The 25,249-nt window shown below is 35.3% G+C and overlaps 1 protein-coding gene across 2 annotated transcripts; it reads right to left on the bottom strand.

The window, feature by feature from the left end:
* Positions 1-336: 336 nt before the first annotated feature.
* On the bottom strand, positions 337-24,035 carry LOC120083159 (uncharacterized). 2 transcript variants are annotated; one of them, XM_039038760.2, is made up of 22 exons: positions 23,145-24,035; positions 21,159-21,273; positions 20,054-20,154; positions 19,489-19,580; positions 19,094-19,229; positions 18,920-18,988; positions 18,646-18,747; positions 18,296-18,394; positions 17,965-18,075; positions 16,595-16,801; positions 16,259-16,372; positions 16,035-16,130; positions 15,901-15,957; positions 15,262-15,408; positions 15,116-15,175; positions 14,898-15,002; positions 14,560-14,721; positions 14,330-14,403; positions 13,783-13,906; positions 1,195-1,286; positions 961-1,081; positions 337-855 (listed from the first exon to the last, which is right to left on the bottom strand). In XM_039038760.2, the coding sequence occupies exons 1-22, from the start codon at positions 23,922-23,924 to the stop codon at positions 703-705; spliced, it is 3,117 nt and encodes a 1,038-aa protein (XP_038894688.1). In that variant the 5' UTR covers positions 23,925-24,035; the 3' UTR covers positions 337-702. The 2 variants fall into 2 exon arrangements, with proteins under 2 accessions (XP_038894688.1, XP_038894690.1); XM_039038762.2 differs by having other exon boundaries at positions 16,265-16,372.
* Between the last annotated feature and the right edge of the window lie 1,214 nt (positions 24,036-25,249).

The raw sequence follows: 25,249 nt of genomic DNA, 5'->3' as shown, positions 1-25,249 counted from the left end.
TTACTTAAATTAAACACTTGAAAATGTATTTCAAACACACCCTAAATTTGAGAGTTTAATGTTTATCATTTAAATGTTTGGGAGTCAAATTTCTACAACTATATAAGTTTGATGGTCTAATTTTAACGTTGTATAAGTTTAAGGGCTAAATTTTAAGTACCGAAAGTTTAGGGGTGAAATTGCAATTACTACCATACTTTATGGGTGATTTTTGTAATTTGTCCTTAAATATAATATCATATTGTAAAAAGATTCTCTGAAAGCAATAAATTGAAGGATATATATATATATTACCTGGTTAATAAGAACTTGGTGGAAGAAAGGTAAGCTACAAAATGAATAATTGAACTCCATGTTTTTTAATATTGAGAAGAGATAATTAATCTCTCCCTTTTGAGTTACAAACTGAGGTCTCATAGTACAACTTCAAGGCATTTTTGTAGCCAGCATCTCCCACACTACAAACAGTTGCAGATTCTTATTATGCTTTCTATAATTTTTGTATTTAAAGGTAAGACTTCACTGATTCCAACCTTCCTTACAGTGTACAAATACAGTTAATCCTCATTACACAGGGGAAGGAAAGACTATGAAGAAACTTTCAGAAAGGAAACTTCACCTTATTCATCACTCATCAGTACTATTTATGAGTCATTTGCATTCTCTAGTTGCTCGCTTTACTTGCTTTCTTTCAGGAGAGGATCATAAAGGACATCTACAAGGCTCTATTCCCCAAGTCTTCTCTGCATAGTCTTGGATGGTCCTGTCACTGCTAAATCTACCAGAACCGGCAGTACTGAGGATGCTCATCCGCGTCCATTTCTCTTGATCGATAAATGCTTTATCTGCCGCTGCCTGGAGTTGAATACAATTGATCTTTATCATAGTAAACAAATTACGAGGAAAGGCTATTAAACATCAAAGCCCTTGAATTCACATTTGAAGAAACCAAAGGAATACCTGTGCCACTAAATAGCTTTCGAAATCGGCTCCAAGGAGATAATAATCGTTACTCCCGTCCACTGTGTCACATAACGACTTGAAGTAGTCTTGGAAGCCAAAATAACCATCCCGAACCATTCTTAAAACCATTACAGAAAACATGAAAAGGATTTTAAAAATTGAGGACAGGAAGGTCATTCTGCATTCCATTCCCCAGTAGATCATAACAGATGAGAGTGATTGTATGTATACCTTACAACACGAGCAAATTGCAGGGGCACCTTAATTGTAGATCCTTTTTCACGCAATGTTGGAACTTCATGAACTTTAGCTCCAAATAAAAACTGAACCAAATATATTGGAACTACTGTAAATGCTTATTTCCTGACGTAAACTTAGTGCACTCAAGGTTTCTGACATCTAAAAAGCCAAAACTTATATAAAAGATAGCTTCAGTTTCAAGGTGCAACGGTATGGTGGTTATTTCTTGGACAGGCAGTCAGCCTACCTAAAATTTTTCGAGATGACTCGTATGTGTGAGATTGACTTAATCATGTAAAAAGAGAAGAACAAACACCTCGGATTGGAAATAGAAAGGAGTAGGACAAGGTGCGATTGACCAGTTGTGAGAGGCAATATCAGTTCAATTTCTCTCTAGCGCTAAGACAACCAAGACATGATACAAGATTCTGGTAACCTAACAACACAGATATAATGTGAGACTGTAATTTTGCATTTGGAAAATAATTGTTATTCAACTAATTCATGGACTATATTAACTTCAAGTAATTTCACCATTATCCTTGTCTGATTCATTGCCTACCGTTATAGTTCTATTATTAGGATTTTTCATTATTGTAAACTATTGGGTTATATATCTTAAAACTCGCAGTTTGTAATATTAAACATTTTCTATCATCAATAGATATGTTATTGACGTTTATTCAATAAAACTGTTGTTGAATATGTAAATTGCACTTGTTAAGACTAAATCCAATAAATCAACGATCCACGTCATTATATGAATACTTGAACTTTATGTGGCGACATAAAGATGGATATACGGCCGACTCTGTAGTTGTTACAATTTGTTGTAAAATGCTACAAACGAAGTGATCCTGATTCGTTCATGTAGTGACATGAGAAGCGGGGCATCCTACACAATGAGTTTGCATAAGATTGGACCAAGAAATAAGTAACTTTTGTTTTATAACGTTGTTTACTGTTTAAGACTAACTGTTTCAAATCGATAACCTAGGTAACTCGACCTTAATCCTGAGCTAACTATGAACTCCTATTTATTCGGGACTATCCTTAGATTTACATAGGTGGGGGTTGGCTCAGCAACGCTAGCTCAATAAACCTCCCATTTCAGGATAAGACTGGTAGATAACTGGGGACATTGGGTGCAAGACGAAATTCACATCTACTCGATTTAGGCATAGTAGAAAGGTTGTTCTCTTACGTACTGAATCCAGGTCTTGAACAAAGGGCCCCACCCTCTCGTTGGCCCTAGAGGGACTCGGTTTAGTGATTGGATCGCAAACCAATTGTTCATTAAAGGATCAATGAGACTTAAAGAGCAAGATGTGATTTCGGAGGTAAAACAACATTTGACCCAACCGTTATTACAAACAACCTGTAAAGGGTCGACTTACTAATTATGGTTAAATCACGTGGACAAAAATATATCTATAGTGAGAAAAGTGAAACTACTGAGCTATAGTAATGTATCTCAATAGTTAACGAATATTGATTAATTTGGTTTAAAGAGTTTAGTCAATTAATCTCAAATCGTTGGAGCTCATAATCTGTAGGTCCATAAGGTCCCTCTACTAGCTCGTAAATCTTGGATTAGTATGGAGTTTCAAATTCAATTTGAAGTGTTCAAATTTTAAATTAGGATTTGAATTTGAATGGTTCAATTTCAAATTAAGATTTGAATAATTATATTTGATATAATTAACGTTTAATTTTATTGAGATTAAACGTAATTGGAGAGTTTAAAATATTTAATGTTGATTTAAATATTGATTACATTAATAGGATTCATGTATCAATTAGGTGTTTGGTTAATTTAATATTTGATATTAAATTATTAATTAAATATGTTTAATTAATTATTTAAAATATTAAATTGATTTTATCAAATTTCAAATTTAGAATTTTAATTTTGTTTTAACTAATTTGGAATTAATTAAAAAATAGAAATCAATTGTTAGTGGAAAAATCTACATTTTTCCAATTGAAGTGGATTAATTTCAAATCCAACACCTAGCCCACTTTCACGTGCTCTTTGATGTGTCAATGAGTTGAATCTCTTAGTGGAGCTTAGTGCTTGCATGTATGAGATACATAAAAGCTTCAATTTTGAACGGTGGAGATAGATGAAGGCTGAATTTGAGAAATTCTACAACATTCTAACTTCTATCTCAAACCTCTCTCCAAATCCTCATATTTTCTTACTCAATTCCCATCAATCTTGAGTTTCACCACTCAAATTCAAGTTGGAGAATAGTAGAGAAGACACTCTTGGTGGTCTACTGTCGATTTGAAGCTCAAATTCGTGGAGCAGCTTGGATTCGGTCAATTTCTTCAAAGGTATAAGTTCATGAAACCCTCTTTTTTGAAATTGTATTTTAGCATGCTTTTGAAACTCAAATTAAATGTAAATAGAGTGTTTATTGATTCTGATTGCTTCTACTGTATGCCTAGTATATTCCATCAAAATATCTTTGTTATATTCTCCTTTTCTATGTTTTCCTTCTTTGGTCACTCTTGTACACTTGTACATATTCATATCTTTAGTGAATGGAATTATGTATTTCCGATTCTCTCAAACCTAAGAGTTTTACATGGTATCAGATATATAGACAATTAGGATTCGAGAATTTAGAACTCGTTTGTGTTACATCTAAGATTTTGTGGAGAGATGAGTTTATACATGAGAAAAGGGAGGGTCGTTTTTTTCTTCGTTATTTTTCGACATCGCCTAGTCCATCGAGGAGCCCAGTTGTCGATCTAAAGAACCCCAAAGTCCGACATTCATCTAACCAGCGAGTGAGGCTCACGTGTGGCCTCTTCCTTCTGTCGCCGATCCACGTGCTAGCGCGTGTAAGGGTGTGCACCACCTATTTTTGCTCATCCTCTTGCGGTGCCATCGAAGTTGCTTCCTTTCTTTGGTGGTGTGTTTGTTTGGACTATATACTCACAGTTTGTGGTTCATTGAAGGGAGGAAAAAAAAACATCTCTTCGGTAAATTAAGATTTGCTTCTCTTCTATTTGGTATTTCTTTTTTGCAGTAATGGTTGACAAGAAACCAGTAGTCATGTCTGAGATAGTTCCTATGGTGTCAAAAGTAACTGAACACAAGTTGAATTGATCTAATTACTATTCATGGAGATCAAATGTTCGCCACTTTATTAGGAACATTGAGTTGAATGATCACATCACGAAAGAGCCACCCACTGATGCTATTAAAAAAAAAATTGGTGGCGGGATAATTAAAAAATGCTTCTACAAATAAAAAATTCTATTGATTGTGAAATGGTTGAATAAGTAAATCACTGCGAATCAGTCAAGGAACTATTGGAATGTTTGGATTTTCTTTATTATGAGAAAGAGAACATTAATAGAGTGTTTGATGTTTGTAAGACTTTGTATAAATCCCATACAAGTTACTTTATGGAGGTAAAAATACATGTACGAAATTCAATGCCTTGAAGCCAATTAGCGTGGATCCAAAAGTTCTAATGGCTCAACATGAAAAGTTGTTTATTATGAGTTTTTTAGTTGATCTTGCACCTAAATATGAGATGGCCAAAGATCAAGTATTGTCAAGCTCAAAGATCTCATCGTTGGAAGAAGCTTATACTCGAATACTTCATACAAAGAAGCCACAAACAATTATGTCTTCTGATTGTAGCAATGCTTTGATTAGGCGCACAAATGATTATAGAGGTAATAAGTGGGTTGAATCGAATAGCTCCAAAGGTCATCCCAGTAACCAACGATCAAATTCAGGAGGTATTGTTTGCTATTACTAAAGTAAATCTGACCATACGAAACGTGAATGCAAAAAAATATTGAATAAGGGTCAGAGGGTGTCATCTGCACATGTCGCTTCTACTCCTGATAATCTTGACAAGTCAATTACGATTTCTGCATAGGAGTTTGCTAAATTCAACAGTGTCAAAAGTCATTGACGACATCACCTTTTACTTTCATTACTGCCATCGTAGAGACAGGTAGCATCTTTAAATGCCATCTTTCCTCTACTTCGAAATGGGTCATTGACTCTGGCACTACAGACCATATGACATGTAACCCCAGTTTATTCTCTAACCTTTGTACTACCTCTTCACTTAATGTCACTCTAACTGATGGAACTTCCATTCCTGTTTTAGGACCGGGAACCGTCCATTTTACTGAATTAATTTTTTTGTCATCAGTTTTAAATTTATCACATTTCTCTTTTAATTTGATTTCGGTCCGTAAATTCACTTGTGATCTTCATTGTCGTCTCCTTTTTTCCTGGCTATTGCTTATTTCAAGATCTTACAATGAAGCAGACTATTGGTAAAAGGTGTGAATTTGGAGATCTTTACATCTTTGAACCACAAATACCTACAACCATCACATGCTCTAGCGTGTTGTCTCCCTTTGAAGAACATTGTTGTTTGGGTCATCCGTCTAGCTCTGTGTTGAAGAGTCTTCGTCTCCAACTTCAACATTTGTCTTCTTTAGATTGTGGGTCATGTCAGTTTGCTAAATTTCATCGTTTGAATTTGTATCCTCGTGTCAATAAACGAGCTAGTGCTCCGTTTGAATTAGTCCATTCTGATGCTTGAGGTCCACGTCCTATTGAGTCTAAGGAGGGTTTCGATATTTTGTTAAGTTTGTTGATGACTATTCTCATGTGACGTTATATTTAATGAAAAATCATTCTGAGTTACTTTCTCATTTTCGTAACTTCCATGTTGAAATTCAAACTCAGTTTAATGGTGCTCTTAAAATCTTATGGAGCGATCATGCTAAAAAATATTTCTCTCATGCACTCAAGTCTTATTTAGATGCCCATGGCATTCTTCATCAATCTTCTTGTGTCGATACTCCATCTCAAAATGGGGTTGCAGAACGAAAGAATCGTCATCTCCTTGAGACAGCCAGAGTTTTGATGTTTCAGATGCATGTTCCAAAATCTTTTTAGGCTAATGCTATTTCCACAGCTTGTTTCTTAATAAATTATATGCCCTCTTCCATTCTTAAGGGTGAGATACCTTTTCGTACTTTATGTCCTCAGACAACATTTGTTTTCCATTCCACCCAAAATATTTGGTTGTACCTGCTTTGTTCGAGATATTCGGTCTCAACATACTAAACTGGATCCAAAGTCCTTACAATGTATTTTCCTTGGTTATTCCCGTGTTCAAAAGGGGTATCGGTGTTATTGTCCTAGTCTAAATAAATATCTTGTCTTTCCTGATGTCATGCTTTTTTAACATTCTTCATTCTTTTCATCACCTTATTTCTCTTCGAATAAGAGCCAGAAGGAGCATAAAGAATTAGAGGATGATTTCCATTTTATACAATTGTTTCCTCTTCTGATACTCTTCCCGATTCATCTCTACCTGTGACTACCTCTATTCTTCCACCTGTTGTTAAGGTCTATACTCGACAACCACCTCCTTCAGTACTCTATACCGGAGGCTTCTTTATCTCTTTCAGTTCCATACCCTGTATCAAAGGCTTCTCTGTCTAGTTCAGTTTTATGCCCTTACCAGAGTCTTCTTCATCAGTGGATCCGAAAACGAGTGATGATCTTCCTATTGCTCTTCGTAAAGGTAAACGTAAGTGTGTTCATCCTATTTCCTCTTTTGTTTCGTATAACCATTTGTCGTCTTCTATATGTTTATTCATTGCATCCTTAGAGTTTATATCCATCCCTAAACCTGTTCATGAAGCTTTGTCTCATCCTGATTGGTGTACCACAATGGTGGAGGAGATGACTGCCTTAAATGATAATTGTACTTGGGATTTAGTTTCTACCCCTGCAGGAAAGAAGGCTATCGATTGCAAATGGGTGTTTGCGATTAAAATCAATCCTGATGGTTCTGTTGCTCGGTTAAAAGCACACCTTGTAGCAAAAGGCTACCCACAAACTTATGGCGTTGACTATGCTGATGTTTTTTTTCCAGCAGCAAAAATGGAATTTGTAAGGTTGTGTTGATTATTTCCTTTATTGTAAAATTCTCTATTGTATTTATTGTATTATATTTCTTGTTTTTTATTCTTTCCTTATTTGTAATTGGGCATATCTTCCATTTAAGAAACTCTTTTCTCCTAAGAGAAATAAGAGAAAATAATGATTTTCAGTATGGTATCAGAGCTTCAAAGGTTTTGAAACCCCGATCCCCCCCCCCCCCTCAACAAAATAAAAAACCCCTAATTTTCTAAAAACCTACCTTCTGTCACTGTCGCCGATCAGTCTCCATTTGTTTGCCGCCGTTGAACGTCGCATCTCTGTCGAACGTGTTTTGGTCACATTTTTTTGCCGTGTTTTTTAGTTTTAACGCTCGTCCGTTGTTTGCCTTCATCGTCTGACCTTGTCGTCGCCGATCGCTATTTTCACTACTCAACCCTGCCCATCGCCACCGTCCGTCAATCATCCCATCAAGTTGCTGGTTTGTTTAAGCCTTTGTTTGATGTTTTTTCTTTTTCAGATTTATTGGTTTTATTTTTTGGGTCTTTGCTTCTTCAACGATATGTCAGACACTAAGGCACCCATCACTAGAGTTTGCGACAATCGTGTCCATTCAACCAGTCCCACTGTCCAAATAACTTCCATTCAACTTAGTGGGGATAATTTTCTTTGTTGGTCCCAAAGTGTTCGAATGTATATTCGTGAACAAAAGAAGATTGGTTACATCAAGGGAGAAAAAACCGCTCCTAGTCCATATGACCCTTCAATCGCTGGATGAGATGTTGAAAACTCCATGATTATGACTTGGCTTATCAATTCCATGGTTGAAGACATGTGTTGTAACTATATGTGTTACTCTACTGCCAAGAAATTATAGGATAGTGTAACTCAGATATATTCTAATTTAGGCAACCAGTCACAAGTGTTTGAGTTGAATTTGAAATTGGGTGATATACGACAAGGAAACAACCCAGTTACAAAATACTTTCACTCCTTAAAAAGGATTTGGCAAGACCGTGACCTCTTTGATACGTATGAATGGAGGTCTACAGAGGACCAAAAGCACTAAGATGGTTGTATTTACAAATTCCTTGCCGGCCTCAATGTTGAGTTTGATGAAGTTGAAGGTAGAATACTTGGAAAAACAACTCTTCCAACTAATAATGATGTTTTTTAAGTTCACAGGGAAGAAAGTCGCAGGGATGTCATGATTTGCAAAAAACCTATTGATTCAGTTGAATGCTTTACGTTGGTGATTGAAAATACTGCAATGAAGGCTTCTGATCGATCCAACAAGCCACATGAAAAGCCTCATGTCTAGTGTGACCATTGCAATAAACCTCGACATACACGTGAAACTTGTTGGAAACTTTATGGAAAACCTGTGAACTGGAAAAGTTTTAAGCAAGGTGGGCGAAATTCCCATCAGCATACCTTTAATGCTAATGTTTTTCACTCCAGCCCGTTTAATAAAGAGCAAATTGATCAAATTCTGAAGCTACTAAAGAACAATTCATCATCTGGTAATCCTAGTGTTTCCTTGGCACAATCAGGTATTTGTCCTCAAGCTCTCTCTTGCCTTAATTCAACTCGATGGATTATAGATTTTGAAGTCTCTGATCATATGACCAGTTCCTCTTATTTATTTGAATCATATTCTCCTATGTATTGCAATGAAAAAATTCACATTGTCGATGGTAGCTTCACCTCTGTTGCAGGAAAAGGAACTATTCCTCAGACTACAAAACTTATGTTATGTTTTGTCCTTCATGTTCCAAAATTAGCTTGTAATTTGTTGTCTGTTAGTAAAATCTCTAAGGATGCTGATTGTTGTGTTATCTTTTGTGAAGCTCGTTGTATCTTTCAGGATCAGGACTCGTGGGAATAATTGGACGTGCTAGGATGATTTATGATCTTTATTACTTTGATGAAGTTTTTACTAGTCATAAAAATGTTCAGGGCTTGAGTAGTGTCTGTTCTCCTTCTGTTAAAGAAACTATAATGCTTTGGCATCGTAGATTAAGGCATCCAAATTTCTTCTACTTAAAGTATCTATTTTTCGATTTATTTAAAGGATTTGATTGTTCAGTTTTTCGATGTGAAAGTTGTATTTTTGCCAAACATCATCGATCCACCTATTTGCCTAAATCATACAACAAGGCTTCATCACATTTTTCCTTAATTCATACTGATGTTTGGGGTCCGTCTAAAGTCTTAACTCATAGTGGTAAGCGTTGGTTTGTTACCTTTATAGATAACCACACTCGTTTAGCTTGGCTTTATTTGTTAACAAAAAAGTCAAAAGTAAAAGAGATTTTTGTTTGGTTTTACAATATGATTGAGACACAATTTCAAACTAAATTTTGAATTTTTCACTTTGATAATGACACTAAATATTTCAATGAACAATTAATCAAATTTTTGCAAGATAAGGGAATTTTTCATCAAGTTATGTGTCATAGCATGCCTCAACAGAATGACATTGTTGAGCGAAAGAATAGCCACTTACTTGAAGTTGTTCGTGCCCTTATGTTCTCTATAAATGTTCCAAAATATTTGTGGGCGATGCCATTCTTACAATTACATATTTGATCAATCGAATGTCGTCTAAGGTTTTGAATTTTAAAACTCTTTTGAATCACTTCAATGAGTTTTTTTTTCCTAATAACTAATTGTTCTCTGATTTACCAATTAAATTGTTTGGGTGTACTTGCTTATGTCCATACTCCTCCCCTTTCTCAAACTAAACTTGATCCTCGAGACACTAAATGCATTTTTATAGGCTATGTCTCTCATAAGAAGGCTTACAAATGTTTTGATCCTTTGACCAACAAGTATTTTGAGAGTATGGATGAGTCTTTTTTAGAAAATCAACCTTCTTTTTGGCCTAAATTATCTTCAGGGGGAGACATCTAACCTTGAAGATAATTTTTGGGACACTTCATCTCTCCCAAACATTAGTGGTCCTGAAATTATGAGTTTTAGTCCTTCGATGCCAAGTATGGAGAGTTCTTCTTCATGGGAGAAACACAACAAAATGACTCTACAAATTGAAATCCTAAACTTCAAGTTTATACTAGAAGAAACTTGACTCAAAGAGTTCGAGAACAGACAGTTGACTTATCATAGGAGGACCAATCAGATACTCCGATAAATGATCCTGAAGATCCAGGTATTAAGCACTCTACTCCTATTTCTCCTAGTTCTTCATCTCCTTCTAATCCTTTACCTGATGTCTCTAATCTTGATATTCAAATTGCCCATAGGAAAGGTACTCATAAGTGCACCAAATATCTCATTGCAAACTATCTTTCTTATCATAGATTTTCTGATTGTCATAAAGCTTTCATATCCAAAATAACCAACCTATTTGTTCCAAGGAATATACAAGAAGCCCTAAATGATTTGAATTAGAAATTCGCAGTGATGGAAGAGATTAATGCGCTGAAACATGCACATGGGACATAGTCGAACTACCAAAAGGTAAGAAAACAGTGGAATGCAAATAGGTGTTCACTGTAAAATGTAAAGTTGATGGTAGTATTGAAAGGTACAAGGCCAAATTGGTTGCCAAGGGATTCATTCAGACCTATGGCATTGATTATTAAGAAACATTTGCTCTAATAGCTAAAATTAATTCTATTAGAGTCTTGTTGTTTGTTCAGTTAATTTTGATTGGCCTCTTTATCAACTTGATGTTGAAAATTTCTTTCTCAATGGGGATCTTGAATAAAAGGTTTTTATGGACTTGCCACCTGGTTTTGAGGTGGATCTCGGGATTAACAAAGTGTGCAAGTTAAAGAAATCATTATATGGGCTTAAACAATCTCCCAAAGCATGGTTTGAATGTTTGGAAAGGTAGTCACAAAATATGGATTCAGTCAAAGTCAAGCGGATCATACTATGTTTTATAAACATACCGGAAGTGGTAAGTTGGTTGTTTTGATAATGTATGTTGATGATATCATTCTTACAGGTAATGATGAGACAAGACTGAATATCTTGAAGAAAAACCTTGCTAATGATTTTTAAATCAAGGACCTGGAAACCTTAAAGTATTTCCTAGGCATGGAGTTTGTTAGGTATAAAAGTGGCATCCTTGTCAACTAGAGGAAGTTATATTCTTGACCACTGAATGAGACAAGTTTACTCAGTTGCAAAATAGCAGAAACTTCCATTGAGCAAAATTTAAAATTGGTAGTTGCAACTGAGAAAGAGGTAAAAGAAAAAAGAAAAGTACCAGAGACTTATGGGGAGACTCATATACCTCTCTCACACACGTCCTAACATTGCTTTCGTAGTTAGTGTGGTAAGTCAATCCATGCATGCTCCCGAGTCCATTCACTTTGAAGTAGTTTATAGAATCTTGAGATATTTGAAAGGTACTCCAGGAAAAGGTATATTATTCACAAAGCAAGACCACCTACATATTGAGGTTTACACTGATGTTGATTAGGCAGGTAGAGCGACTGATAGAAGATCCACTTCAGGTTATTGCTCTTTTGTTGGAGGAAATCTGGTTACTTCGTAAAATAAAAAACAAAGTGTGGTTGCAAGAAGTAGTGTTGAAGCAGAACTTAAGGCATTAACACATGGTATTTGTGAGGGCATATGGATAAGAAGACTATTGGAAGAATTGAATTTCTCTCAGACAATGGCCATACACATTTATTGGAAGAAATACACATTTGAATTTCTCTCAGACTATTGGAAGAATTGAATTTCCATTGCTGACAATCCAATCCTTCAAGATAGGACAAAATATATTGAAGTTGATAAACACTTCATAAGGGAGAAGATTGATGCAGGAATAATATGCATTCCCTTTCTTCCGACAATATAACAAATTGCAGATGGTTAACTAAAGGTCTTCCAAAGTGACAATTCAACAAGTTGATTGACAAGCTAACCATGAATGATATCTTCAAACCAACTTGAGGGGGAGTGTTGATTATTTCCTTTATTGTGAAATTCTCTATTGTATTTATTATATTATATTTGTTGTTTTTTATTCTTTCCTTATCTATAATTGGGTATTTCTTCTATTTAAGAAACCATTTTCTCCTAAGAGAAATAAGAGAAAATAATGTTTTTTAGCAAATTGTTTATGTCATTAGCTTCAATCAATCATTCTTCTTTACATCAACTTGATATTAAAAATGCATTTCTTCATGGTGATCTTCAAAAGGAGGTGTATATGGAGCAACCACCAGGGTTTGTTGCTCAAGGGAAGAATAGAACAGCGTGTCGCCTTCGTAAATCATTGTACGGATTAAAACAGAGTCCATAGGCTTGGTTTGGTAAATTTAATCAGGTGATTGAAAGCTTTGGAATGCGGAAGAGCACATCAGATCATTCGATATTTTTTAAGAGATCTAAGAGTGGTGTCATCTTATTAGTCGTATATATTGATGATATTGTGATTACTGGTGATGATGATTTAGGTATGCAGTCCCTAGAGACCTTTCTTCATAGTTAATTCCATACAAAATATTTGGGCATGTTGAAATACTTATTAGGAATTGAGGTAATAAGAAGCAAGAAAAGAATACTATTATCACAGAGAAAATGTGTACTTGACTTGTTAACTGAAACAGGGAAGCTAGGAGCTAAGCCATGTAGTACCCCAATGATGCCCAACTTACAATTCAAAAAAGATGGAGGATTGTTAAAAGATCCTGAAAGATATAGGAGACTAGTGGGAAAACTTAACTACTTTACAGTGACTCGACCTGACATAGCCTATTCGGTGAGTATTGTGAGTTAGTACATGTCATGCCCTACAGTTGATCATTGGGCTGCATTGGAACAAATTCTGTGTTATCTAAAGGCTGCTCCCGAGCGTGGTTTATTATATAAGGATTATAGTCATACTAATATTGAATGTTTCTCAGACTCCGATTGGGCAGGATCTAAAGAAGTCAGAAGATCAACTTCAAGATATTGTGTTTTTGTTGGTGGTAATTTGAACTCTTGGAAGAGTAAGAAGCAAAATGTGATGTCATGTTCAAGTGCAGAATCAGAATATAGAGCAATGGCACAGTCTATGTGTGAATTGATTTGGATATATCAATTTCTTGTTGAGTTGAGATTTGAAATCACCACATAGACAAAATTGTGGTGTGATAATCAAGCAGCACTTCATATTGCATTAAATCTAGTATTTCATGACATATTGAAGTTGATTATCATTTTGTATGTGAGAAAATTCAACAATGTTTGGTATCCAGAGTACGTGTGAAGATTGGAGAACAATTAGGAGATATCTTCATAAAAGCGTTGAATAAAATACGTATAGATTATCTATATAACAAGTTAAACATGATTAACATATATGCTCCAACTTGAGGGGGAGTGTTATAGTTCTATTGTTATAATTTTCCATTATTGTAAATATCTTTGTTATATTTTCCTTTTCTATGCTTTCCTTCTTTGGTCACTCTTGGTACATTTGTATATATTCATATCTTTAGTGAATGGAATTATGTATTTCTAATTATCTCAAACCTAAGATTTTACAACTACAAGAACCAATAATTTGCCAAAAAGCAGGATGATTTGGTATGATCTTTTCAATATAGAAAAATTTTAATAAAGAACCTACAGATAAGCTATAAATATAAGAAAGATATACTCACCATGTTGTCTTCCCCTATTTCTTCAATTATTTCAACCGTGGATCCATCTGCTGTAGCTAATAATAAACAGCCATTCATAAGGAATTTCATGCTACCAGTGCCCGATGCCTCATGTCCAGCAGTACTACATCAAAATTTATTGCATGTTATGCACCAAAGACGATAAAGAAGAAAAAAAAGTAAAGCTTAGTGGAGTTTTTTTGCATATACTTCAATTATCAAAGAGATGGACATTGGACATCCTGTAATATCGAACTCAAAATAGAAATCAATTTGAGCCACAATATCAGTTTTTCAGGTATGCATTCTTTTAATTATTAAAAATTTACTAGTTCAATATTTTTGCACATTGCTGTAATGAATTCCCCCATTTCTTATTGTGGATATTAGAAGGATACTTGCAATGGTGTGGTTTGTTTCACCCCTGTATGGTTTGAATGGCTTTGTTCCTGGTGTTCTGTTGGGACTACTTTCTAGCTTCTGATTATTATGTGACTGTATATTCTTCACAACAGTTCTATTTTATATCATAAGAAAATCAATCAACCTTATGTGCTGCGAAAGGTCGGCACCAGGTATTACCAATTCAGCAACGGATACATTGTAATCAGGAATAAAAACCTGCAGTATTTCAAAAGTTATAAAGTGGGTGAAAGTTGGTTGAAGCGTAGGAGGTATTTGTGGGGACACATACCTATTGCTCATTTACAAGATAGAGGATTGAGCTAGCAGAAGACTTGAGATATCTAATATGAAGATCAAATAAAAGCCGCTTACCAGTTTTAGAAGATCACCTATGTCACTGTCGTTATTAATCTTCTCTGCTACAGCATGACAAAGTTTGATGATCTTCTTTGCCATTTCATAACCAGGAGCAGCTTTTCCTCCAATTATGCAGACGCGAGGTACTACTTTCCTCCGGTCATCCTTTGCCATATTCTGCAATAAGCAAATAAGTGGTAACAAATGTATAAGTTCCATAGCAAGGAAAATCTAATAGGAGACCCCAGACATGGAATTTATGAGATTGACGAAGATAACTCCTCAAAACTGACATGGCATTCCGTCTTCTCCAATCAAGAAAAAGAAGGAAAACAATCACATTTCCAATGTACCTTTATGCAGTCATATCTATGGATGATGCCTAATATATTCAGCAGCTGTCTTTTGTACTCATGTATCCTTTTTATCTGCACATCGAACATTGCATCTAAACTGACCTGCATTAGTTGAGAGAATATGTATTACCACAATAAAATACAGCAACACCTGAATAAAGAAGATTGAACGCAAGCAAGTAAAATCAGAGATAAAATATGGAATATCTGTCCACCTTGAGGCCACTTGTTGCTTCAATGTATTCGGCAAGCCTCATTTTATTTACCCTCCGCACCTACAAGTTCACGCTACAAGACTAAGTACCCAACATCCACAACAGGTAGTCAATCAAGCTTCAACAGAATGAATGGAATAAATTACCATTCGCCATTCTTGATGCAGGGAAATATCGGTGGCATATTCACGCAAGCCCATAAGAAGGTCAATATCACGTATCCAAGACTCTGTCCCAAGCCATTTTGAGATGAGAGCACATAGATTAGGATTGCTCACCACAATCCAGCGACGCTGTGGAAATCAGTCATTGAACAGAATGGTCATATACTTTCATGGAATCCAATTTGAATTTTTCTCAGCAAACCAAAAACAAGAAAGAGAAATGAGGATTTTTTCCAAATACGTGGAATATATGAACTTATGGTGCTGAATAAATAACCAAACAAGTATATCCATGACCTTAATGATCAAGATGGCACCAACCAGAAGAGCATTTTATTTATCAGTACAAAAGTAAAATACGAATCAAAATCAATTTAAATGACCAAGGGAAATATTGAAGTTCCCAAAACTATTAGAAAACATGGCATACTCAGCTGATATTTTTACTTGTAAAAGAGTTAATAAATAGGTCGGCTCATATTTAATTCGCCAAAAAAAGGGTGAAATAGGGTGCATTCATCATATTTGCTAGTCCCCTTAGTTCCAATCACTGTACAGTCAAGAAAAAGATATGATCAGACACGTGCCACCATATGTACCACATCACTACAATCTTCCAACCTGGGTTACTCCATTTGTTTTGTACTGAAATTTTTCTGGCCACAACTCATAGAAGTCCTGCAAAAATGTTCAGGTATCAACTCTATAGCCTTACTTGCATCAAGTCTCTCAAAAGCTGATGAAGTTTGCAATACCTTAAATACCCTTGTTTGTAATAATTCTGAATGTAATCTGGATACGCCATTCACAGTATGGGAACAAAAAATTGACAGGTTTGCCATACGAATACTCTGTAATATGACATAAAATAATAAATTTGTAACAATCATCAATGAAATCATCCAAACAATTAGATAAAACATTCGAAAACCAACAACAATGAAAACTTCATAAAAATAGAGAATGGGGATGGGTTTACCAATACCTTCACAGCACCTTCCTCTACAATGGACATCCGGGACAGCCTATTATAGTCTAAACCAATCCTCTTCTTCAACTCCTCCATGAAATATGAGTTTATGTCATATATAATCTAACAAGAACAATGCCTCATAAGCTAAAATTTATTTCTTAAAATAAGCAGATGAGATAATATCAGAAGAAAAAAAGTGGCAAAAAGGAATTAAGACAACACAAGGAATACAGAAAGGTTGAGAAGCCTTGTTGACCCTGAACAATTCTCGCCATTAACCTCCAGAACAAAGGAAAACAAAAGTTGTGATAAATAAAACAAACAACGTTGTTCGGAACATACTTGTAAATGTCTAGGGAGAAGACTTTCAAGCAGATCAACAGGGATCTTCTCCAGTGCTTCAGCTAGTACAGTGTGAGTTGTGAACGAAAAGATTTTGCATATAATGTCAAATGCTTTATTCCACCCAAGATGTTCTTCATCAACGAGTACTCGCATGACCTCAGGTATTGCAAGAGCCGGATGAGTATCATTCAGTTGCAGAGCAACCTGATACAAAGATGTAGGCACAACTTATGGAACAAAAGCACAGTACCAATGCCTAAGAAACAAACTTTAACATCAAGAACAAAATTTTTTCTTGTAGAAAACATGAATTGGTAGAAACGTAAAGCTGCCCACCCATTCTGTGTTTGCTAGAAAATAACAGAAGGTGGGCACAGCACCTGAAAAATTAGAAGGGATGGAAAGAGATTTTTTTTTTCTTTTTCCTGATAATCAACCACGATTTCATTCAGAAAAAAATGATAGAATATAATGCATCCAAAAGAATAACAACCAAGCCCACAAAATAAGGGAATCCAACTAAAGGAGGAGACTCCTGTCAAACAAAATAAGGCCTAGAGTCTAATAACAAAAAGAATTTGATGTTGACACCCAAAAGATAGAACCTAGTGAAGGACTAAACATTTGCACAGTCCCACTCCTCTAAATATTATATTGTTCCTCCCTCCCCACAGCCCCTACACCACTGCACATAGACCACTTAGTCATAAGAAACGACCCTTCACAGAACTGCAGATGGAAGAGGAACTCTTGATCGTCTGACTGTAGTCCCTATGTAGGACAAGCTGAAAACCAATAACTTGAAAGAAGTAGTTCCCAACAGCCCAAGTAAAAAATCGCAGAGAAGGAGACCTAATTTCAGAGAGGGTCCTTGGTGATTTGGTTAGGAGTCGGTTAGAAACAAAAAGGACAACTCTGATCAAGAAATTAAGAGGAAAATATAAGCTGGGAGGCTAGAGGAAAGAGCTATAGGCAGTACCCAATAGCAACCTAAGAGGAAGACTTCAAAAGGTGAAGAGTATTAGTATTAGGCCTCTTGAACAACTGCAGTATGCAGCTCTCAACTAATTTAAACACAAATTTAATTGTATTCCTTTTTGGTAGATTGGTTCACTAAATTCCAAGAAGGTATATTTGTTATTAGTATCAGGAAAAAACCCCCATTCAGTTGCATATTGATCTCCGGGAATATTGTAAATTAAAAACCACATATCTTCAAAAATAAAATAGAAAATAATTAAAGATGAAAAATATTTGATCCAATTTAAAACAATCATGTTAATCCCTCTGGATTTATAAATTATTTTCAATGAAATGGAAGGAAATCCTAAGTTCCTAACAGCTAAAGAAACTACAGGAATTATAACCTTGTCAGGAAACTGATTTAAGTCTTTATGAACATCTTTAAACCTGCGAATGATGTCTTGTAAGGATGCGGAAACAAAGAAATATTGTTGCTTCAGTCTCAGTTCCTTCCCCTGAAAAACAACAAGCTCATAAAGTGAGCATATTGAAGCCATGGAGGAGAACAAGAGCATGTGATGAATTAAAATACAAGAAACTAATTGCAAGTATTAATAATGTCAAGAAAATAAAATGCACATCTAATAGCATTGTTGTCTCGGTAGTTGGTTCCCTCTATGATTGAGTAATATAACCACATCATAAAAAAGAAGATATGATAAACATAAAACGAACCTGATGAGAACGGTCATCTGGGTACAAAATACTGCTAATCATTTCTGCCCTTTGCCTATTTACCACAGCATCAATATAATCCCCAGTATTATATGCTTCCTGGAAACAAAATTGTTCTGCAGTATTAGAGCCATGTTTTTAAACAGAGATTAATAGAAATTCCAAAACAGCTACCAAATAGAGTATAATAAACTTTGAATCTTCATTACTGGAAAAGAGCTCATATTTTTGTAATGCATCATGCAATGAAGAATATATACAGCTAAACAGTGAAACTTATGCGTTTTCATACAAATGATATTAAATATACATTGGAGTTAATTAATATTATATTGGTATTCAGTAACTACCATATCATGCTGGTTACTTGGTTTGGCGGCCCAGAGACGGAGAGTAATGGTGTTCCTTGTTCCATAACCAGGTATAGGATTGTCATAGGCTACTGCTTCAACCTAAAATAATTGCGTCGGACAAGTCAGCCGATTAGTTCTTTGAGATAATCCTTCAACCTAGGGAGTAGGTTTCAAAAGTCTATGATTAATTTTCTCGAGAAAAACAAAAAATTAGAAAAATGCATTAAATAAACAGCACTTGGACCACTGAAATAAGAAAGATGTTTCTTACCATTTCACCAGGGTTCCAGACCTGGTACTTCTCTCCATTCAAAATTTCCTCTTCAACAGTGCCATAGAACTAAACCAGCATCACAGACAATAAGTCAGAACTTTAAGGCAAAATTCAAACAAAAAGAAAAAAAAGGAAAGCTTCAAAAAGATAGGACACATGACATTCTCAAACCTTGACGGGATATGTTACATGAACTCTCTCTATTTCCCAAGGATTCCCAAAGTTCAACCAATAATCAGGTTGCTCGTGTTGAAAGCCATCTAGTATGACTTGACGAAACAATCCATACTGGTATCGTAGTCCATACCTACAGATAGAAACATAATTATTTTAGGATGACATGCTCTCACACGCACAGAAAGTCATAATATCTGAATTTAATATATCCTACTAGAGAGAAAGGACAAGGAGCTCAAAAGCTTTCTAAAGAATATTAAAGATTGAGCGCAATTACAAATTCATACTCTTAAACACTAAGCTCCACTAGATACTGTACTATGGGTATCAAGATTCTTATAACTACTCATAAACATGAAATTCTTAAATCTTATCTCCACGTTTAATACCCCCAAGCTGGAAAGTCCATAGTTGCTAGAGAATCCATTTGACATGCTGAAAGACGAGCTAAACCACCATTGCCAAGAGCAGCATCTCCTTCCTGGGAACATTAGGTACAGTTAGCATAAGAAAGAAAAGTGATATGGTAAAATGTGGTAAACAAGAAAACATCGTATGATATTTAAACAGGCAAAAGGCCTGGAAATTCTTAAATCAATGGGTGGAAGAGAAGAGCAACAGCAACATCATTCCTATTCCCTGCTAACAACACAACTTGGAATATTGAGATTGAGAATGATTGACAAGGTCAAACCTTAACCAGATATACGCTGGTCATGCTAGTACTAGTCCAGTAACACATGCAAGTAAAATAAATTTTTAGATTTATTTAGGGGGAAAAAAAAGGGTAAATGAGAACAAACATAAACTCTCTTCTGTGCCATAATTTTTATATGGTATAATATGGAAGAAGAAAAAAAGTTGCATCTGGTTAGAAATCTAATTGAGCTGAACCATTCAAGAAAGCTAAGATAGCAGAGATTTCAACAAATTGACTACCAAGTATGCACTAACCTGTTCTGCCAGAACTTCAAACTCAAAACCAAGCTGGCTCAGAGCATCAGCACATTGGTCACGGATACCAAGGTTGATAATACTATTTGACAAAGAACGGCCTGGTTTCAAATAAAGCTTTATATTGGCATCAATAGTCAACAACCAAGGACTAAAAAGATGTGGACAACTTCAAGAATATAGAATGTTTTCTGAAATACAATTATAAAAGATGACTGATAGCAGGGGAAGGACGACAAGAGACGATGGAAGTGGAAGAGAGAAAAAATCAATAACAATGATTCTCAAGAGCATATAACCAGATGGAGTAACCTTTAGATAGCAAACTAAAAGTCCAACACACAAGTTCAGTTCAAATGCAACCAACTGTAAGATCAAAGTGTTGATAGAAAAAATATGAAACAAAATGTGCAGCTAGAAAAATAAAAAGAAATAAATGGCTCACGATGATGGGTCTCAAGTCTTTCAACCTAATTTGATCGATTGTGTAGAATATGAGACCATTGAACGTGAGGATTAAATTACAATCCTATCAAACTGCTAGAGCATTTAAGTAGGTAAAATATTGAAGTTAGAAATGATTGTAATGGAAAGAAGGTGACACATTTGAAAAGTGCCAATTTTGTTATGAATATGCATTCTCAAAATAATAAACTCAAAGAGTTTCATTATTTTGTCCCAAAAAAGAAAAAAGTTACATGACTGAATAACCTTGATTTTTTTTTATACATATAAGAAAACAAAAATATACTAAAAATGGATCCAATATTCAACTGCTAAAAACTGTATTGAAAATGGGTTTAACACTCATAATCCAGTGTCAGCCAGATGAAAAGCTGGCTATACCTGCACTTGTTCAAACTGTCAGTTGACAGTTATCTAACAACAGCAGCTAACAGCTAACACCATAATACTAGAAGATTTTTTAAGAGAATTCAGAAAGAAGTTACACAACCATAGCATTCCATTTCAAAGAAACACCAAAATTTGACGTCTCTTAGGGTTCCCCAAAATCATTTTTTATCACATTACCAGCTTGGGATAGAGGAAACAACACCAGAATTGTAAAAGGAAACTCTTTAACTCCAGAAAAGTGCATAAATACCCATAAGATATTCAAGTGAGAGAAAGTATACGCGCTTAGGATCTTTCCTCTTGAAGTATAGCTGAGTATCATGCCATCGTTCAATCAATCGATCTCTTGTGCAATGAGATAAAGCCTACAAACACCACTTTTCAAAATCAATCATCAAATAATGATGAAAACAATAGTCAATTCGAATATAAATCATGATGAAACAATAATTTGCCGAAACTGTTACAACATGGCTCAGGATTTTGATACTTTTGTATTTTATATTTAGAAAGAAAGATCATAAATATATGTCACAAAACATGCTGCTTAGGAAAAGATGCCTACAAATACAAGTTACAACAATACCCTCTCCCTTTTTTTTGAGACATTACAACAATACCCTCTCCCTTTTTTTTGAGACATTACAACAATACCCTGTTAATTATACAAGAAAAAGGTCGTGTCGTATACAGTTACATTGCATCCATGTAGTAAAATTCACATGCCAATATTTTCATTGATATTTCAGTAAATTAGAGGGTTTGAAATCAATATCCAGAATGAATTTGTACTAAATACATCATACAGATATGTAATAAGAAGAAATATAATAGAACTTCAATGATAGGGTATAAATATAATAGTGATGATATATAACCTATGAAGCATAGGCACAGATACGGTTACACGATACGGATATGATCGGATATGGCGATTCGTCAATTTCTAAAAAACTAAGATACAGATACGTCTAAGGATACGTCATTTTTTTATATTTTTTTTAATATATTTCTAAAAAAGCGAAGATACTGATACATTGAACATACATTTTCTTTATCTTAAAAGAATCTAAGATATAGATAAATTTAGCATACAAGTTAATAACAATAGCACAAAATAGAATACAAACACTGAAATACAGTACAAAAAAAGCAACATCTAAGATGTTTAAGTACAATAATTAATAAAATACAATAGAAAAATGACTCATATTACAAAGAAGAAGAAGATTAGAGGGAGAAATATAAAGATAAACGAAGAACTTCTTCATGGAATTATTGAAGATATCCAAATGGTTTATATTTTGGTAGACTTTGTGGGGACTCAAATGTGAAGATGAAGATTAGATTATTCTAAGATTTGGTCTTTTATTTATTTTTTTTCCTTTTAGTTTTGGACTCGAGTAGTGAGCTTTTTATATAGATTTCCTAGTTTTAGATTGGAAAAGATTAGATGAATTGCTTGTCTTTTTTCTTTAAAAAAAGATACGCGTAGAAATAGATACGTCAAATCGCGTATCAAATACGTATCTGGAAAGTATCTGGAAGTATCGATATCTGATACATGTCTGATACGGATTCTTTGCCTCACATGAAGTATCTGTGCTTCATAGTATATAACTTTCTTAAGTATTCTTAAATTTAAATCTGTTAATCTAAACACCTTTGTTGAGTGTGTGATCTCTGTATTTGTTTTTATTTTTATTCTTTCTGGAACTTCGTTGCCTTTGACATTTCATTTGTTTCTACAAATGGGAGAGTTCGATATTTATGTCAGAATAGACCTTGAAATGTTGAAGGAAAGAAAATCAATCACACGTTAACTCAGATACATGGTGGAGAAAATTGTGGGTCAAGCTTATATCATGAGAGTAATTGTATGATATTTTCCTGAGATTGTTCCATTAGCCTAAAATAGCATTTTTTTCATTCTTATACAACGGCAGCCATGTACAGACTCAGTAAGACATACAAACAAAATATTTTTCAAAACTCCAATTTGTTTATCAACTCGTGGGTCAAAGCTTACAGCTTATCGTTTCTCCAAGTGAATGTGACATCTCTGAAGTTTCACATGTAATCACACGTCTAGTTTCTAAACAGCAGGAATCTATTCTTTCCATAAGTTAGCGCTTTCTACTCCGGTCCGGAAAAATCGCTATATCTGCTACCTATTCTTGAATTGACTACTCGATAATCTTTTGCTTGAAATTCAAAATGAGTTAAACGACATTACCTGATAAGCTTCAAAATCATCAAAACTAAAGCGAGACCGGGCAACTGTGTACTCAACGTGATCGAGAATATCCTTTTGAAGGCTAAGCGGATCATTTTTCAAGAACCCATCCATCAATTCGAACATCCTTTCCGCCTTCGCTGTCCGTTCACCTGAGGTAGACAATAACCCGGGCTTCCTCACTACAATGCCACGAGTGGCAGGAATGGCGGAGATCGTCAAATCATCGCCATCGATCGCTTCCATAAGTGCCTTCTTGATCCTATCAATGCTCTGAAGGTCTTCAATCTTATTGCCATGCGAATCACTGACAAAGAACTTCTTGGTGAAGTATTCACCCTCGAATTCCACAGTAGCCTTGTCAATGCGCAAGCCGAGGACCTTGAAAACCCTGGTGATCACCTGAAGGAGGCCGATTCGATTGCGGGCTCGAATCACGAATGCAGTTGATTCACTCTCCTCAGAGTTGTCGACTGATATTGTTGACACAGCAAAAACAGTCTCACTGGTGGGGTTAGTTCCATTTGAGGCCTGGCGAAACACGAAACGTGAAGAGAAATTCTTGGCGCGAACTGAAAACGGGGGAGAGAGAATGGTCGGGGGTGAGAAGGAAAGGCTTGATCGAACCGGAACTCTGAGAATCGGTAACGATAATGCAGACATTTGAGAAAATTCAAGCTCCCGTCGCCGGAGCGAAGTGGCTGAGTTAGTGAATTCTGAAGATAATATAAGATCCAAGTGGCTGAGTTGGTAGAGAAAATTCAAGCTCCGACAACGCATAATGATTCTATTTATCGGCTTAATTAACTTGAAAAATGAATGAGGCCGACTCTATGGAGGAGGTGACTAAATCTGGACGGCCAGAATCGAAACAGATTAATTAGAATGGATTTGGACCGTTGACTATTTTTGGATACTTTAAGATGTAAACGTGTCAGTGTGTTATGACTTATGGTTTTAGGGGAATCAATTAAAAAGTTCCATATCTCGTGAATTTTGACATGTCGATGAGGATGTTAATCTTTCCATCTTTCGAATCCCATGGTGTCACGTGATCCGATGTAATAGGTTTTGTTGAATGTATTTCTTAAATTGGTTTGACCCTACCAACTCACCACATCTTCCGATTCTTTCCATATTTTGAATTGCTCTATCCATCGGTCACTATCGACGATTATTGTTATCATATTCCGGAGACCAATTCCAGGCTCCAACAACCACATTCGATGACAACTTCGATGACCAACTCCATCAGCCAATTTCGAACTCCGACAATCACCTCCGATGACAATTCCAATGACCCAACTCCAACGACCACCTTCACACAACCATCTTCGACGACCAATTTCAGGCTTCGACAACCACATCTGACAACACATTTTGACAACCAACTCCAACAACCACCTTCGTAGGCCTCAACAACCACCTTTGACCACAAACTCTGATGAAAATCACCTTTGATGACCACCTTTGAGCAAGCAACTTCAACGACTAACTTTGAGCTTCGACAACCACCTCCAACGACAAACTCCAACAACCAATTCAAATACCACCTTCAAGCAACAAACTTCAGGCTCCGACAACCACCACCGAATACAAACTCTGATGAAAATCATCTCCAATCATCAACTTCGCACAACCAACTCCGAGTTTCGAAAACCACCTCTAATGACAAACTTTGATGACCAACTCCAATACCACCTTCATGCAACCAACCTTAGGCTCCGATAACCACCTTCAACTACAAACTCCAGCGAAAATCATATTCGATAATCAACTTTGACAACTACTTCCATCTATTATAACACTAATGACGGTCAAAGTAGGTTATAGGATTGTTAATTATACAAATAATAGTATTTTTTCTAAATTAATTGCAATATTTATATGTAAAAATTTGTGAAAATATATTTTTATTTAATTGAATTCACATATCAAATGAGTGTTAAGAATACTTAGAAAAGTATATATGTAGTTGAAAAATATGGTAATAACAAAAAAAAACCATAAAATGGAGATTTTTTCTGGAGCATTTTCTAGCAAGAATTAGAAGAAGAAAAGGAACTGTAAATTGAAGATTTATTCTCTGGTAATCCTCTAAATTT

The sequence above is a fragment of the Benincasa hispida genome, chromosome 8 (assembly GCF_027475165.1).
Source record: "Benincasa hispida cultivar pf3 chromosome 8, pf3_genome.v1.1, whole genome shotgun sequence".
NCBI lineage: Eukaryota > Viridiplantae > Streptophyta > Magnoliopsida > Cucurbitales > Cucurbitaceae > Benincasa > Benincasa hispida.
Note: the sequence above shows the minus strand (reverse complement) of the source record. Positions and strands in the feature narration are given on the sequence as shown.